Consider the following 19149-nt stretch of genomic DNA (forward strand, 5'->3'; position numbering starts at 1 on the left):
CAAACAGACCAAGAGCTGTGTCTGACACCCTGTTGGTGAAAGTGTCCCCACAACACTTGTCTGTGACAGGTCATTCGGCCTCTGACTGGAGAGAATAGAGAGAGCGAGAGAGAAGGAGAGAGCGATGTATTTATTCTTTTGGAACTGAGTGTAATGTACCCTGTAGATGTATTATTGTTTATTTCACTTTTGTTTATCTATTTACTTGCTTTGGAAATGTAAACATATGTTTCCCATGCCAATAAAGCCCCTTAAATTGAAAAATAATTTGGATTGCGAAGTTGAAGTTGCTTACCACCCGGGATACAACGGGTTAAAGCCTGACTCCGCAGGCACAACGCACCCCTCCCTATTCTACCTCTCTCTCCCTCTGTCGTTCCATTTTACTGTGTGTTCTCAGGGGGTTTCTTTGCCATCTGCGAGCACCGCGCTCATGTGTTTGTGTGTTCAGCCTTATGCACACACAATAAACTTTTTTACCGGACACCAGATAGAATTTCAAAGACACCTGCACCGAAAACAATAATATTCAGAACATTTCTTCCGGACATAATCCTGAACTGCTCTGGAGAACCCTTTTTCGTTTGTGGCTTTTAGTACCCTTTTCAACGATTTAGGTTTCATTCGAAACAGGAGCTCGGAAACATGTTGAGGAGAGGAGGTATTTATTTTGAAAGGTTCCCGAAGTTGGGACGCCAATGATGCGCGATGCAAGAGGTAAGGGTAGGAAAGGGTTTTCGGGAAACCGCCAAGTGGTTTGGTAGACGTGATTTTCAGTTCGTTTGAGCGGTTTATTTGTTCGGTTTAGTATGTAACTGTTAGCACCGATAGCTGAGTCACTGTTGTGCTCTGTGCCTGCCTGGTTGGGCTCGCTGCTCTGTTCTGCACTACTGTTTTGGGAAACCGGGCCCTGCTCTGTCCTATCTGACGCAATGTGCTGCATGATGTGGGTTCATTGCCCCAGTTTATACCTAAACTCGGAGGGCGAAACTGATACCTTGGACAGGGCAATTCATCTAGGATATAGCTATAAACGTGTAAAACGGTAGACCCAGGTGCTAGGTTGGGCAGACTCTTGTCAACAGTCAGGATAGCAGAACATGAACAAGAAAACTATCCCCGATTGCTTAAATCTGACACACCTATGATGTTAAGTAATGAAGGCTATTGTAGGTATGTGGCCGATCGCCTACTCATTACAATGTAACAAACTTCAGCAAGGACTCTGAAGATTATTTTACGACGGAGCCAATTCTGAAATCAATCCAGAGATGGACTATTGTCAAAAATGATTTGTGGGTCTTTTTCCAAAGTTTTAAACATTCAAATGAAACCGTGATTCCACCTGCATTACACAGTCTCACGTAGGTCTACCTGTCCAGCATTAGGCTACATAAACTCACGTAGGTCTACCTGTGTCCAACCCAGGGGATTTACAGGTCCCAACCCACCAGGGCTGTCTACACTTGCAGGCCTTTGATCCTACATCATAGAATAGGCCTATAACACGTCTTCATGCTCAGTCATACATCATTTATAACTTGTATTGTACTCGTGCTCATGCAGTGTTGGAATTATGTTGAATCAAGGGCTAGGTCATGGTCTCTCGGTTGTATACAGGAACCATTATGTCCTCTTAGAGACGACAGATACTAAAGGAGAAATCTGCAGTCGCTACATCAGACTTAGAAATGAATAATATGTACCCATTGATTATTGAAGAATATAACTTATACATTCCTCAGGAGCTTAGTTCAACTGTGGTACCCCATCAGAACCCCAAATATAAACAGGTTTTACTCCTTTGTTTGCAAACAAAGTAAATGTGAACAAACACTGTGGAGCCTCAAAACATTGTTAAAACTATCATTTTTATCATTTTTATCATGGATGGTCAGTCCTCCATAGCTCTGTCTATGAATATGAGATTGGTTAAATTAAACTCACGTAGGTCTACCTGTGTCCAACCGAGGGTTGTACAGGTCCCAACCCACCAGTGCTGTCTACCCTTGCATCCATAGCTCTGTCTATGAATATGAGATTGGTTAAATTAAACTCACGTAGGTCTACCTGTGTCCAACCGAGGGTTGTACAGGTCCCAACCCACCAGTGCTGTCTACCCTTGCATCCATAGCTCTGTCTATGAATATGAGATTGGTTAAATTAAACTCACGTAGGTCTACCTGTGTCCAACCGAGGGTTGTACAGGTCCCAACCCACCAGTGCTGTCTACCCTTGCATCCATAGCTCTGTCTATGAATATGAGATTGGTTAAATTAAACTCACGTAGGTCTACCTGTGTCCAACCGAGGGTTGTACAGGTCCCAACCCACCAGTGCTGTCTACCCTTGCATCCATAGCTCTGTCTATGAATATGAGATTGGTTAAATTAAACTCACGTAGGTCTACCTGTGTCCAACCGAGGGTTGTACAGGTCCCAACCCACCAGTGCTGTCTACCCTTGCATCCATAGCTCTGTCTATGAATATGAGATTGGTTAAATTAAACTCACGTAGGTCTACCTGTGTCCAACCGAGGGTTGTACAGGTCCCAACCCACCAGTGCTGTCTACCCTTGCATCCATAGCTCTGTCTATGAATATGAGATTGGTTAAATTAAACTCACGTAGGTCTACCTGTGTCCAACCGAGGGTTGTACAGGTCCCAACCCACCAGTTCTGTCTACCCTTGCATCCATAGCTCTGTCTATGAATATGAGATAGGTTAAATTAAACTCACGTAGGTCTACCTGTGTCCAACCGAGGGTTGTACAGGTCCCAACCTGTGTGGTGCAGCTAGGACCTAGCCTGAGTGGTGCATCTAGGACCTAGCCTGTCTACCCTTGCATCCATAGCTCTGTCTATGAATATGAGATTGGTTCAGTTTCACCAGCCTCGTCCCTCAGGTTTTTACAGAAACAGTGACGAGGACTATGCTCTGTTATTGTTTAAACTACTGATTGCCCCTTTAAGTATCCTCTTATATTGGCTTTGTTTTGATGAGTTTGTGTTTTGGGTCGGAGTGGAGTGGAGTGGAGCGGAGCGGAGTGGAGTGGAGTGTCAGACCAGCCCTGTTTGTCTAAGGGGATATATGAAGTTTGTGTTGGTGTGTGTGTGTGTGTGTTAGTGTTTTGGTGTGTGTGTGTGTGTGTGTGTGTGTTAGTGTTTTGGTGTGTGTGTGTTGGTGTTTTGGTGTGTGTGTGTGTGTGTGTGTGTGTTGGTGTTTTGGTGTGTGTGTGTGTGTGTGTGTGTTAGTGTTTTGGTGTGTGTGTGTGTGTTGGTGTTTTGGTGTGTGTGTGTGTTGGTGTTTTGGTGTGTGTGTGTGTGTGTGTGTGTGTGCGTGCGTGTGAGAGCTGCCCTGTGCCCACGGTTTCTTTTGGACCCACTGACTGAATGAGAGAAGGAGATGGTACCGTGTAGGCATGTCAAGGTGGATATGCTGTAAGGTACACAGTAGTGTAGTTCTATCCTCAAGCCTGCATTATGGATGGAGTGAGGAAAGAGAAAGGAAATAGAACCCATTCCTAATTTAGATAGAAAACAGAGGCCTAGTAAGCCTGAGTGGTGCAGCTAGGACCTAGCCTGAGTGCTGCAGCTAGGACCTAGCCTGAGTGGTGCAGCTAGGACCTAGCCTGAGTGGTGCAACTAGGACCTAGCCTGTGTGGTGCAGCTAGGACCTAGCCTGAGTGGTGCAGCTAGGACCTAGCCTGTGTGGTGCAGCTAGGACCTAGCCTGAGTGGTGCAGCTAGGACCTAGCCTGAGTGCTGCAGCTAGGACCTAGCCTGAGTGCTGCAGCTAGGACCTAGCCTGAGTGCTGCAGCTAGGACCTAGCCTGAGTGCTGCAGCTAGGACCTAGCCTGAGTGGTGCAGCTAGGACCTAGCCTGAGTGGTGCAGCTAGGACCTAGCCTGAGTGGTGCAGCTAGGACCTAGCCTGAGTGGTGCAGCTAGGACCTAGCCTGAGTGGTGCAGCTAGGACCTAGCCTGAGTGGTGCAGCTAGGACCTAGCCTGAGTGGTGCAGCTAGGACCTAGCCTGAGTGCTGCAGCTAGGACCTAGCCTGAGTGCTGCAGCTAGGACCTAGCCTGAGTGCTGCAGCTAGGACCTAGCCTGAGTGCTGCAGCTAGGATCTAGCCTGAGTGGTGCAACTAGGACCTAGCCTGAGTGGTGCAGCTGGGACCTAGCCTGTGTGGTGCAACTAGGACCTAGCCTGAGTGGTGCAGCTGGGACCAGGCAATAGAAGGAGAAAACAGATCTGGGACCAAGCAATAGAAAGAGAAAACAGATCTGGGACCAGGTTATAGAAGGAGACGACAGACCTGGGACCAGGCTATAGAAGGAGACGACAGACCTGGGACCAGGCTATAGAAGGAGACGACAGACCTGGGACCAGGCTATAGAAGGAGACGACAGACCTGGGATCAGGTTATAGAAGGAGAAAACAGATCTGGGACCAGGCTATTGGAGACAACAGATCTGGGACCAGGCTATTGGAGACAACAGATCTGGGACCAGTCTAGGTTCTAGCTGCAGAATCATTTAATAAACTACAGGATAATATTATAGTGTTTTTTTAAATAGGAGATTGATCACTATGGACCAATGGAATGATCACACTCACTCACTCACTCACTCCATCTATTCCCAACTCCACTCTCTCCTGCAGCGCACAGGGCTCTCTAACTTGACCATTTTTATAGCTATTTCCTGTACAGACTCCAACACAGGAATGCCAGGAATACATCAGTGTTGTCCCAGGGCCAGTAGATGGTAGAGGGAGGAAGTGAAGCCAAATACAATGAATACGTATCTAGGAGCTGAGCATGAACCTGTCTGGTGACTGAGGCCTTGTACAGAAAGTCCCCTATCCCCTATAGGCCCTTGTCAAAATGACCCCTATCCCCTATAGGCCCTTGTCAAAACGACCCCTATCCCCCCTATAGGCCCTTGTCAAAACGACCCCTATCCCCTATAGGCCCTTGTCAAAACAACCCCTATCCCATATAGGCCCTTGTCAAAACGACCCCTATCCTATATAGGCCCTTGTCAAAATGACCCCTATCCCCTGTAGGCCCTTGTCAAAATGACCCCTATCCCCTATAGGCCCTTGTCAAAATGACCCCTATCCCCTATAGGCCCTTGTCAAAATGACCCCCATCCAAAATGACCCCTAGTGTGACTCCTACGGGGAAGGTTCCACCTAACTAATATTTATTTATTTATTTATTTAACTAGGCAAATCAGTTAAGAACAAATTCTTATTTACAATGACGGCCTACCAGGGAACAGTGTGTTAACTGCCTTATTCAGGTGCAGAACAGTAGATTTTTACCTTGTCAGCTCGGGGATTTGATCTAGCAACCTTTCGGTTACAAACCACTATACTACCTGCCACCCCTAATATAAGAGGTCAAGAGGTAGATTTTGTTTCTGGCCTGGATGTGTCAGGACCCCTGGAGATAGTGGTAGTGGGGTTGTTTCTGGCCTGGATGTGTCAGGACCCCTGGAGATAGTGGTAGTGGGGGTTGTTTCTGGCCTGGATGTGTCAGGACCACTGGAGATAGTGGTAGTGGGGGTTGTTTCTGGCCTGGATGTGTCAGGACCACTGGAGATAATGGTAGTGGGGGTTGTTTCTGGCCTGGATGTGTAAGGACCCCTGGAGATAGTGGTAGTGGGGGTTGTTTCTGGCCTGGATGTGTCAGGACCACTGGAGATAGTGGTAGTGGGGGTTGTTTCTGGCCTGGATGTGTCAGGACCCCTGGAGATAGTGGTAGTGGGGGTTTTGTCTGGCCTGGATGTGTCAGGACCCCTGGAGATAGTGGTAGTGGGGTTGTTTCTGGCCTGGATGTGTCAGGACCCCTGGAGATAGTGGTAGTGGGGGTTGTTTCTGGCCTGGATGTGTCAGGACCCCTGGAGATAGTGGTAGTGGGGTTGTTTCTGGCCTGGATGTGTCAGGACCCCTGGAGATAGTGGTAGTGGGGGTTGTTTCTGGCCTGGATGTGTAAGGACCCCTGGAGATAGTGGTAGTGGTCATCTGACCGTACAGGAAGCATCCATGGCTATTTTCATCAGCCACCAGTCTATTTCCAACCAGGACTATGACACTGATGTTACATTCAATATGTAACATTCAATGTTACATTCGATACAGTCAAGAGGGCTTCAGCTGGATCGATACATTCAAGAGGGCTTCAGCTGGATCGATACATTCAAGAGGGCTTCAGCTGGATCGATACATTCAAGAGGGCTTCAGCTGGATCGATACATTCAAGAGGGCTTCAGCTGGATCGATACATTCAAGAGGGCTTCAGCTGGATCGATACAGTCAAGAGGGCTTCAGCTGGATCGATACAGTCAAGAGGGCTTCAGCTGGATCGATACAGTCAAGAGGGCTTCAGCTGAATCGATACAAGTCAATAGCACTGCTTCTAAAACACATAATTTACACTACATGATCAACAGTATGTGGACACCTGCTCGTCCAACATCTCATTCTAAAATCATGGGCATTAATATGGAGTTGTTCCCCACTTTGTTGCTATAACAGCCTCAACTTTTCTGGGAAGACTTTCCACTAGATGATGGAACATTTCTGCGAGGACTTGCTTCCATTCAGTCACAAGAGCATTAGTGGGGTCAGGCACTGATGTTGGGCGATTAGGCCTGATTTCTGCATGGACCTCACTTTGTGCATGGGGAAATTGTCATGCTGAAACAGGAAAGGGCCTTCCCCAAACTGTTGCCACAAAGTTTGAAGCACAGAATCGTCTAGAATGTTATTGTATGCTGTAGCTAGAAGATTTCCCTTCACTGGAACTAAAGGGCCCGAACCATGAAAAACAGTCCCAGACCATTATTCCTTCTTACTGTTGGATCTATGCATTAGGGCAGGTAGCGCTCTCCTGGCATCAGCCAAACTCAGATTCGTCTGTCGGACTGCCAGATGGTGAAGAGTGATTCATCACTCCAGGGAACGCCTTTCCACTGCTCCAGAGTCCAGAGGCGGCGAGCTTTACACCACTCCAGCAGACGCTTGGCATTGCGCGTGGTGATCTTAAGCTTGTGTGTGGTTGCCCAGCCATGGAAACTCATTTCATGAAGCTCCTGACAGTTATTTTACTGACGTTGCTTCCAGAGGCAGTTTGGAACTCGGTAGTGAGTGTTGCAACCGAGGACAGACCTTTTTTACGCGCTATGTGCTTCAGCACACAGCTTGTGTGGTCTACCACTTCGCAGCTGAGCTGTTGTTGCTCCTAAACGTTTCCACTTCACAATAACAGCACTTACAGTTGACCGGGGCAGCTCTAGCAAGGTAGAAATTTGACAAACTGACTTGTTGGAAAGGTGGCATCCTATGACGGTGTCATAGGATGGCAACTGAAGAGTCACTGAGCTCTTCAGTATGGGCCGGGCTGTTTGTCTATGGAGATTGCATGGCGGTGTGCTCAATTTTATACACCTGTCAGCAACGGGTGTGGATGTTATAGCCGAATCCACTAATTTAAAGGGGTGTCCACATACTTTTGTATATTTAGTATATACCATTCACTTATTAACCAGCCTTCAATCCTAAAGCCTGTAGAAGTTTCAGACATGGAGACGTACGACCAGGTCAACATCTGACTGAGTTAGAGGATAGATCCTCAGTCTGCTTGCTCTAAACCCTTTGTTTAATAGGTACTGCTGACTTATGAGAGGAAAGTGTACTGGTGTGACGGTGGTGTTTTTGCTGACTCAGGGCCCTGGCAGCATGCTGGTAACATGAAGTAGTTTGTTGTCGTCCAGATCTGGGCTGTTCTGTTGTTGTACTGCTATTCTATACCCGTTGTTTCTTCTTAAAGACTGGACACGGAAGAGAGTGCATCATTTTTTTACCAGAGTGGATGTAGTTAAAGTCACATCACTTTTTACCAGAGTGGATGTAGTTAAACTCACATCACTTTTTACCAGAGTGGATGTAGTTAAACTCACATCACTTTTTACCAGAGTGGATGTAGTTAAAGTCACATCACTTTTTACCAGAGTGGATGTAGTTAGTCACATCACTTTTTACCAGAGTGGATGTAGTTAAAGTCACATCACTTTTTACCAGAGTGGATGTAGTTAGTCACATCACTTTTTACCAGAGTGGATGTAGTTAAAGTCACATCACTTTTTACCAGAGTGGATGTAGTTAAAGCCACATCACTTTTCATGGGGTGCTGTTGGGATGAAACAATCTTGTAATAGGAAAGTAGTCAATGAATTTCTCCAACATGAATGATGACAAGTTGACGAGGTTTGTGTCCTATAAGGATCTTGGTCAGGTCTGGGACAGGTATGTGGTAGAGTGTGTGTCCTATAAGGATCTTGGTCAGGTCTGGGACAGGTATGTGGTAGAGTGTGTGTCCTATAAGGATCTTGGTCAGGTCTGGGACAGGTATGTGGTAGAGTGTGTGTCCTATAAGGATCTTGGTCAGGTCTGGGACAGGTATGTGGTAGAGTGTGTGTCCTATAAGGATCTTGGTCAGGTCTGGGACAGGTATGTGGTAGAGTGTGTATCCTATAAGGATCTTGGTCAGGTCTGGGACAGGTATGTGGTAGAGTGTGTGTCCTATAAGGATCTTGGTCAGGTCTGGGACAGGTATGTGGTAGAGTGTGTGTCCTATAAGGATCTTGGTCAGGTCTGGGACAGGTATGTGGAAGAGTGTGTGTCCTATAAGGATCTTGGTCAGGTCTGGGACAGGTATGTGGTAGAGTGTGTGTCCTATAAGGATCTTGGTCAGGTCTGGGACAGGTATGTGGTAGAGTGTGTGTCCTATAAGGATCTTGGTCAGGTCTGGGACAGGTATGTGGTAGAGTGTGTGTCCTATAAGGATCTTGGTCAGGTCTGGGACAGGTATGTGGTAGAGTGTGTGTCCTATAAGGATCTTGGTCAGGTCTGGGACAGGTATGTGGTAGAGTGTGTGTCCTATAAGGATCTTGGTCAGGTCTGGGACAGGTATGTGGAAGAGTGTGTGTCCTATAAGGATCTTGGTCAGGTCTGGGACAGGTATGTGGAAGAGTGTGTGTCCTATAAGGATCTTGGTCAGGTCTGGGACAGGTATGTGGTAGAGTGTGTGTCCTATAAGGATCTTGGTCAGGTCTGGGACAGGTATGTGGTAGAGTGTGTGTCCTATAAGGATCTTGGTCAGGTCTGGGACAGGTATGTGGTAGAGTGTGTGTCCTATAAGGATCTTGGTCAGGTCTGGGACAGGTATGTGGTAGAGTGTGTGTCCTATAAGGATCTTGGTCAGGTCTGGGACAGGTATGTGGTAGAGTGTGTGTCCTATAAGGATCTTGGTCAGGTTTGGGACAGGTATGTGGTAGAGTGTGTAGACAGGTGGGCCCTGACCTTCTTATTACAGTAGTGGAACAGGTTTGTCTGTAGCTGTTTAGTAACTCTCCCCTTTGGTGCCCAAGCCGCTTTTCTGCTCTGCTGCCATGGTGATGATGGAATCCTGTCAGAAAAACAAGCAGGGGGTGGTGCTCCTCCCTGTCTGTTGTGATAACAAAACTTTCAAAGAAGAAAATGCCTATGACTATAGACTAAAAATAATCAGTTAGGGCCCATCCCAAATGGCTCCCTATTCCCCATACCCTCAAAATGAAAGTTGCGATAACACAACTTTCAAAGAAGAAAATGCCTATGACTATAGACTAAAAATAATCAGTTAGGGCCCATCCCAAATGGCACCCTATTCCCCATACCCTCAAAATGAAAGCAAAAGCTTTGAGGAAGGCTGTGAGCTTGACAAGCAAGTGATACTGACAATGGCAGTGTGTAGGATTTTATTATATAGGGATAAGTCCCAAAATGCACCCTAACACCTATATGTCCCCTTATAGGCTCTGGTCAAAAGCAGTGCGCTACAAAGGGCTGTGTCCTCACGGTTAAGTCCCTCTCCTCAAAACTAATATTTGTATTCCTGTAAAAAAAAAAAAAAAGTCCTTTTGTGGTTCTGAAATGGCTGACTGGACAGAGAGGGATGGTAGATCGTCTATAGTCAGCTCTCTGTGTGTGGTCAGGTCCCACCATGTCTCTTTCTCTCTTGTCCCAAAAGGCACCCTATTCCCTAGTACACTACTTAGTGCACCACTACTACCCCATGAGTCCTGGTCTAAAGTAGTGCACTATATAAGGAATAGGGTGCCATTTGGGCTCTGGTCTAATGGGGTGCACTATATAGGGAATAGGGTGTATTAGGGACACAGCCCTGGTCTACTGGTCACTGATATTACAGTGTGCATCTGTATGTCAGTCTAACTGTGCTGTTCTCTTCCCGACCAGGAACACACACTCTGGGCGTCACTGAACTCATCTAGAGGACCACATCTCATCTCCTCCCCCATCTTAACTCTACTGACCTCCTCCCTCCCTACCTCCCTCCTCCATCCCAGTTTAAGACTCCCCCTCCTTAACTCTACCTGTGAGAAGAAAGCTAGTGGGCGGGCCCACTGTATGATTCCATTGCCCACTTCTTAACACCTGTGAAACACTGACCAATCACCATGCAGACATCATCTCTCCGCCGCCAGGTGAAGAACATGGTCAACCAATACTCAGAGGCAGAGATCAAGGTAGTGTTTTATTTCTTTCATCACATTCCCAGTGGGTCAGAAGTTCACATACACTCAATCAGTATTTGGTAGCATTGCCTTTAAATAGTTTAACTTGGGTCAAACATTTTGGGTAGCCTTCCACAAGCTTCCCACAATAAGTTGGGTGGATTCTGGCCCATTCCTCCTGACAGACCTGGTGTAACTGAGTCAGGTTTGTAGGCCTCCTTGCTTGCACACACTTTTTCAGTTCTGCCCACACGTTCTATAGGATTGAGGTCAGGGCTTTGTGATGGCCACTCCAATACCTTGACTTTGTTGTCCTTAAGCCATTTTGCCACGACTTTGGAAGTATGCTTGGGGTCATTGTCCATTTGGAAGACCCATTTGCGATCATGCTTTAACTTCCTGATTGAGGTCTTGAGATGTGGCTTCAATATATCCACATAGTTTTCCGTCCTCATGATGCCATCTATTTTGTGAAGTGCACCAGTCCCTCCTGCAGCAAAGCACCCCCACAACACGATGCTGCCACCCCCATGCTTCACGGTTGGGATGGTGGTCTTCGGCTTGCAAGCCTCCCCCTTTTCCTCTTTTACCTCCAAACATAAGATGGTCATTCTCCCAAACAGTTCTATTTTTGTTTAATCAGACCAGAGAACATTTCTCCAAAAAGTATGATTTTTGTCCCCATGTGCAGTTGCAAACCGCAGTCTGTTTTTTAAAGCAGTGGCTTCTTCCTTGCTGAGCGGCCTTTCAGGTTATGTCGATATAGGACTCGTTTTACTGTGGATATTGATACTTTTGTACCTGTTTCCTCCAGCATCTTCACAAGGTCCTTAGCTGTTGTTCTTTTCGCACCAAAGTATGTTCATCTCTAGGAGACAGAACGCGTCTCCTTCCTGAGCGGTATGACGGCTGCATGGTCCCATGGTGTTTATATTTGCGTACTATTGTTTGTACAGATGAACATGGTGTCAGGGTAGCCGGGGCGGCAGGGTAGCCTAGTGGTTAGAGCGTTTGGACTAGTAACCGAAAGGTTGCAAGTTCATATCCCCGAGCTGACAAGGTACAAATCTGTTGTTGTGCCCCTGAACAGGCAGTTAACCCACTGTTCCTAGGCCATCATTGAAAATAAGAATTTGTTGTTCTTAACTGACTTGCCTGGTTAAATAAAGGTAAAATAAAAAAATGGTACCTTCAGGCATTTGGAAATGTTTCCCAAGGATGAACCAGACTTGTGGAGGTCTACAATCTTTTTTCTGAGGTCTTGGTGGATTTATTTGGATTTATCCATGATGTCAAGCAAAGAGGCACTGAGTTTGAAGGTTGGCCTTGAAATACATCCACAGGTACACCTCCAATTGACTCAACTGATGTGAATTAGCCTATCAGAAGCTTCTAAAGCCATGACATCATTTTCTGGAATTTTCCAAGCTGTTTAAAGGCACAGTCAACTTAGTGTATGTAAACTTCTGACCCACTGGAATTGTGATACAGTGAATTATAAGTGAAATAATCTGTCTGTAAACAATTGTTGGAAAAAATTACTTGTGTCATGCACAAAGTAGATGTCCTAACCGACTTGCCAAAACTATAGTTTGTTAACAAGAAATATGTGGAGTGGTTGAAAAACGAGTTTTAACGACTCCAACATAAGTGTATGTAAACCTTCGACTTCAACTGTCAATATTGTAAAGCTTCTTTGGTTCTGAGAAAAGAGCCATCATCAATCATTCTTATATATTGTAGTTTATCATTTTTCTTGGGCTGGGATTCAAACCGATCGTGCTTTGATGGTGATTTTAAAGGGAATGTTTCAGAGACCTCATTCACGCTGAATGTGTGTGTGTCGGCTCATTCGGAAATGACTTTTAAAATGGCGCATCGCTGACAAAATGTATTCATCTCATATGTATATACTGTACTCTATATCATCGACTGCATCCTTATGTAATACATGTACCACTAGCCACTTTAACTATGCCACTTTGTTTACATACTCATCTCATATGTATATACTGTACTCGATACCATCTACTGTATCTTGCCTATGCTGCTCTGTACCATCACTCATTCATATATCCTTATGTACATATTCTTTATCCCCTTACACTGTGTATAAGACAGTAGTTTTGGAATTGTTAGGTTAGATTTCTTGTTGGTTATTACTGCATTGTCGGAACTAGAAGCACAAGCATTTCGCTACACTCGCATTAACATCTGCTAACCATGTGTATGTGACCAATAACATTTGATTTGATGATTTGATTTGATTTGAAAATGAGAGCGGCTTGAATCCCGGCCCGAATTATATTTTGTATTAATATTATTATTATTATATTAAGGTCCGCGAGGCGACCTCCAATGACCCGTGGGGCCCCCCCTCCTCTCTGATGTCAGAGATCGCTGACCTGACCTTCAACGTGGTGGCGTTCACTGAGGTCATGGGTATGATCTGGAAACGCCTCAACGACAGCGGGAAGAACTGGAGACACGTCTACAAGGTCAACGTTCACCTGGAAACTAAATGTTTTCTCTGATATTTACTAACATACAACATTCACCTGGAAACGAAATGTTTTCTCTGATATTTACTAACATACAACATTCACCTGGAAACGAAATGTTTTCTCTGATATTTACTAACATACAACATTCACCTGGAAACGAAATGTTTTCTCTGATATTTACTAACATACAACATTCACCTGGAAACGAAATGTTTTCTCTGATATTTACTAACATACAACATTCACCTGGAAACGAAATGTTTTCTCTGATATTTACTAACATAAAACATTCACCTGGAAACTAAATGTTTTCTCTGATATTTACTAACATACAACATTCACCTGGAAATTAAATGTTTTCTCTCTGATATTTACTAACAAACAATTGTTAGTTTTCCTTTCATTTTTTAAATATCCTGTTCCTATGCATTTTTAATCATCATATTCTGTTTTTATTGTTTCACCCTTTGCCTTGTCTTTCTATCTACTGTTAGATGTGTGTGGTGTCTTTCTATCTACTGTTAGATGTGTGTGGTGTCTTTCTATCTACTGTTAGATGTGTGTGGTGTCTTTCTATCTACTGTTAGATGTGTGTGGTGTCTTTCTATCTACTGTTAGATGTGTGTGGTGTCTGTTTTTATTGTTTAACCCTTGTCTTTCTATCTACTGTTAGATGTGTGTGGTGTCTTTCTATCTACTGTTAGATGTGTGTGGTGTCTGTTTTTATTGTTTAACCCTTGTCTTTCTATCTACTGTTAGATGTGTGTGGTGTCTTTCTATCTACTGTTAGATGTGTGTGGTGTCTGTTTTTATTGTTTAACCCTTGTCTTTCTATCTACTGTTAGATGTGTGTGGTGTCTTTCTATCTACTGTTAGATGTGTGTGGTGTCTTTCTATCTACTGTTAGATGTGTGTGGTGTCTTTCTATCTACTGTTAGATGTGTGTGGTGTCTTTCTATCTACTGTTAGATGTGTGTGGTGTCTTTCTATCTACTGTTAGATGTGTGTGGTGTCTTTCTATCTACTGTTAGATGTGTGTGGTGTCTTTCTATCTACTGTTAGATGTGTGTGGTGTCTTTCTATCTACTGTTAGATGTGTGTGGTGTCTTTCTATCTACTGTTAGATGTGTGTGGTGTCTTTCTATCTACTGTTAGATGTGTGTGGTGTCTGTTTTGAAATGTGTTGTGTGTAAGTGAAGTGGATTGTTATTTTATTGCTAGGCCCTGACTCTACTGGACTACCTGATCAAAACGGGCTCGGAACGTGTGGCGCAGCAGTGCAGGGAGAACGTCTACACCATACAGGTTAGGTTGACGGTTCGAATCCCGAGTCTTGCCGGGATAAATGTCTGAGTGAGTGCACTGAGCTGGCTTCTGAATGGTTTCTTTCTCAGGGGGTTGAAACCAAAAAAACTATCTGCAAAGAAAGTATAATAAAGTATACTTCCTTCTCTTCCTCTTCCTCTTCCTCCTCCTCCTCCTCTGTAGACCCTACGGGACTTCCAGTTCACAGACAGGGATGGCAGGGACCAGGGGGTGAATGTTAGGGAGAAGGCCAAGCAGCTGGTGGCCCTGATGAGGGATGAGGAGAGGCTGAAACAGGTATGACATGGTACCTGTATTCTGTTGGTTTGGTTTTGTACAGTATGTGTGTCTGCTTCTGTTTTCCCAGACACATTATGTCTGGTCCTGGACATCAGATACATTATGTCTGGTCCTGGACATCAGATACATTATGTCTGGTCCTGGACATCAGATACATTATGTCTGGTCCTGGACATCAGATACATTATGTCTGGTCCTGGACATCAGATACATTATGTCTGGTCCTGGACATCAGATACATTATGTCTGGTCCTGGACATCAGATACATTATGTCTGGTCCTGGACATCAGATACATTATGTCTGTTCCTGGACACCAGATACATTATGTCTGGTCCTGGACATCAGATACATTATGCCTGGTCCTGGACTTCTCCATTGATCCGGCTTTTTAGTCCCGGTCTAGGCGTAATCTGTGTCCAGGAAACCGTCCTGGTATTGTCCCCTCGATGATGAATAAAATCCCTATCTACATGATGTAAATACCTAGCTATCTATTTGTCTAGGAGAGGACCCTGGCCCTGAAGACCAAGGAGAGGATGGCTGGAGCAGCTGCAGGGTCAGGGATGGGCTCTAGTTCTCTACCTCCACCCTACCCAGGCCGCCGTACCAGCCAGCCCAGCATGACTGCTCTCTACGGGGATGACTTCAGCCGGTCCAGGGAGTCCCATTCCTCTTTCAATTGTGAGTAGTACCATGCAATTGGGAATATGCAAACACACACACACACACACACACGCAATCGCGTTATTGGAAACAAAGGCTGTTCTGAGGTCAGGCCAGGTTGTGGCTCGATAAGTTTGAGTCGGGTCAGGGACAATTTTTTTATTTTTCATTTCAGCTAACCCTAATCCCTTTCCTAACCTTAACCTAGTTCTCCTAAAGCTAACCTTAACCTAGTTCTCCTAAAGCTAACCTTAACCTAGTTCTCCTAAAGCTAAGCTTAACCTAGTTCTCCTAAAGCTAACCTTAACCTAGTTCTCCTAAAGCTAAGCTTAACCTAGTTCTCCTAAAGCTAAGCTTAACCTAGTTCTCCTAAAGCTAACCTTAACCTAGTTCTCCTAAAGCTAACCTTAACCTAGTTCTCCTAAAGCTAACCTTAACCTAGTTCTCCTAAAGCTAACCTTAACCTAGTTCTCCTAAAGCTAACCTTAACCTAGTTCTCCTAAAGCTAACCTTAACCTAGTTCTCCTAAAGCTAACCTTAACCTAGTTCTCCTAAAGCTAACCTTAACCTAGTTCTCCTAAAGCTAACCTTAACCTAGTTCTCCTAAAGCTAACCTTAACCTAGTTCTCCTAAAGCTAACCTTAACCTAGTTCTCCTAAAGCTAACCTTAACCTAGTTCTCCTAAAGCTAACCTTAACCTAGTTCTCCTAAAGCTAACCTTAACCTAGTTCTCCTAAAGCTAACCTTAACCTAGTTCTCCTAAAGCTTACTACTCGGTCTACGGAGTTGCAATGTCGTTTTTCATCACAAAAGGGGCGGCTCCTTGTAAATACTCTCTGGCATTCGACATACTTTTCTAACTTCCTTAAAATTGAGACGTGCCACATCATTCCTTCCACAGCTGTGGAGGCAGTGTTGTAGCTTGGTTCCTAGATCTGACATCTATACAGTATATAATAGGCTATTCCTCAAAGTAGCTTATTTTGCATTGATAACCAAAATATTATCTCAGCAACTGTTCAAACAGTAAACCAAACAACAAGAATACACATTAAAAGGTATTTTGTTTAGAAGTAATAACTAGTGGTTACAGGGTATGGTGAAATGGTACAACCAGCTGTAGCCAACTAACAAGGCAAGAGTTTTTTTCTTTGTGACCAAAACATGATGACGTTCTATTTTTAACTGATACGTGTCCAGACTTTTGACTGGTACTGTATATTTAAGCAATAAGGCCTGAGGAGCTGTGTTATATGGCCAATATCGTGTTCTTAGGCACGACGCAACGTGGAGTGACTGGATACAGCCCTTAGTCGTGGTATATTGGCCATATATCACAAACCCCGAGGTGCCTTATTGCTATTATAAACTGGTTACCAACGTGATTAGAGCAGTCAAAATAAATGTTTTGTCATACCTGTGGTATACGGTCTGATATACCACGCCTTTCAGCCAATCAGCATTCAAGGCTCGAACCACCCAGTTTATATATATATATATATATATACATTCTCTCAACCAGCTTCACCTGGAATGTTTTTCCAACAGTCTTGATATATATATATATATATATAAAAAGCATGTGTGGGAACTCCTTCAAGACTGTTGGAAAAACATTCCAGGTGAAGCTGGTTGAGAGAATGCCAAGAGTGTGCAAAGCTGTCATCAAGGAAAAGGGTGGCTACTTTGAATAATACATATTTAAAATATATTTTGATTTGCTTAACACTGTTTTGGTTACTACAAGATTCCATATGTGTTATTTTCATAGTTTTATTGTCTTCACTGTTATTCTACAATGTAGAAAATAGTAAAAATAAAGAAAAACCCTTGAATGAGTAGGTGTGTCTAAACTTTTGACTGGTACTCTATATAAATGGTGTGTATAGACAGTATATAAATAGAAAAGGTGAGTACAGCAGTAGTTATAAAGGATGAGCCTTGACTAGAACACAGTATATAGATATGAAGTGGGTAAAACAGTATGTAAACATCATTAAAGTGGCCAGTGTTCCATGACTATGTACATAGGACAGCGGTCTCTAAGGTGCAGGGTAGAGTACCGGGTGGTAGCCGGATAGCATAAAGGCTTGAATGCCTGAAACATTGATAAGATTAGCCATTCTGTTCTTCAGTGAGAATCCATGTTGAGAGATTTGGTCTGGCTCTGCTCAGGTCTGCACTGACAGCTAGCCAGTAAGTTGGCTAACAAACACTCCATGTTGGTGTTATCCCACAGGAAATAACCAGTGGTGGAAAAAGTACCCAATTGTCATATTTGAGTCAAAGTAAAGATACCTTAATAGAAAATGACTCAAGTTAAAGTGAAAGTCACCCAGTAAAATACTACTTTAGTAAAAGTCTAAAAGTATTTGGTTTTAAATATACTTAAGTATCAAAAGTAAATGCAATTGCTAAAATATACCTAAGTATCAAAAGTAAAGATATGAATCATTTCAAATTCCTTATATTAAATAAACCAGACAGCACCATTTAAAAAACATGTTTATTTTTTATTTTTTTACAGATAGCAAGAGGATGGTTACACTATGTATTACTAGTAAATAACAACAACAGAGGATGGTTACACTATTACTAGTAAACAACAACATCAAGGATGGTTACACTATGTATTACTAGTAAACAACAACACAGAGGATGGTTACACTATGTATTACTAGTAAACAACAACACAGAGGATGGTTACACTATGTATTACTAGTAAACAACAACATCGAGGATGGTTACACTATGTATTACTAGTAAACAACAACACAGAGGATGGTTACACTATATATTACTAGTAAACAACAACACAGAGGATGGTTACACTATGTATTACTAGTAAACAACAACACAGAGGATGGTTACACTATTACTAGTAAACAACAACAACAGAGGATGGTTACACTATGTATTACTAGTAAACAACAACACGGAGGATGGTTACACTATGTATTACTAGTAAACAACAACACAGAGGATGGTTACACTATGTATTACTAGTAAACAACAACACAGAGGATGGTTACACTATGTATTACTAGTAAACAACAACACGGAGGATGGTTACACTATTACTAGTAAACAACAACATGGAGGGTGGTTACACTATGTATTACTAGTAAACAACAACACAGAGGATGGTTACACTATGTATTACTAGTAAACAACAACATCAAGGATGGTTACACTATGTATTACTAGTAAACAACAACACAGAGGATGGTTACACTATGTATTACTAGTAAACAACAACACAGAGGATGGTTACACTATGTATTACTAGTAAACAACAACACAGAGGATGGTTACACTATGTATTACTAGTAAACAACAACACGGAGGATGGTTACACTATTACTAGTAAACAACAACATGGAGGGTGGTTACACTATGTATTACTAGTAAACAACAACACAGAGGATGGTTACACTATTACTAGTAAACAACAACACAGAGGATGGTTACACTATGTATTACTAGTAAACAACAACATGGAGGGTGGTTACAATATGTATTACTAGTAAACAACAACATGGAGGATGGTTACACTATTACTAGTAAACAACAACACGGAGGATGGTTACACTATTACTAGTAAACAACAACACGGAGGATGGTTACACTATTACTAGTAAACAACAACACGGAGGATGGTTACACTATTACTAGTAAACAACAACATGGAGGGTGGTTACAATATGTATTACTAGTAAACAACAACACGGAGGGTGGTTACACTATTACTAGTAAACAACAACATGGAGGGTGGTTACACTATTACTAGTAA

At 43.5% G+C, this 19149-nt stretch overlaps 1 protein-coding gene across 2 annotated transcripts in view; it reads left to right on the forward strand.

The window, feature by feature from the left end:
• Window positions 1–373: 373 nt before the first annotated feature.
• Window positions 374–19149, forward strand: part of epn3a (epsin 3a) — a 53333-nt gene continuing 34557 nt past the window's right edge. For both annotated transcript variants that reach the window (XM_031821399.1, XM_031821400.1), the window contains exons 1-6: window positions 374–717; window positions 10305–10594; window positions 12922–13080; window positions 14308–14391; window positions 14575–14688; window positions 15197–15374. In XM_031821399.1, coding sequence (XP_031677259.1) covers window positions 10526–10594; window positions 12922–13080; window positions 14308–14391; window positions 14575–14688; window positions 15197–15374 — 604 coding nt within the window. In that variant the 5' untranslated portion in view covers window positions 374–717; window positions 10305–10525. The remainder of the gene's footprint in view (window positions 718–10304; window positions 10595–12921; window positions 13081–14307; window positions 14392–14574; window positions 14689–15196; window positions 15375–19149) is intronic.

Source organism: Oncorhynchus kisutch, unplaced genomic scaffold, assembly GCF_002021735.2.
Source record: "Oncorhynchus kisutch isolate 150728-3 unplaced genomic scaffold, Okis_V2 scaffold3971, whole genome shotgun sequence".
Classification (NCBI taxonomy): Eukaryota; Metazoa; Chordata; class Actinopteri; order Salmoniformes; family Salmonidae; genus Oncorhynchus; species Oncorhynchus kisutch.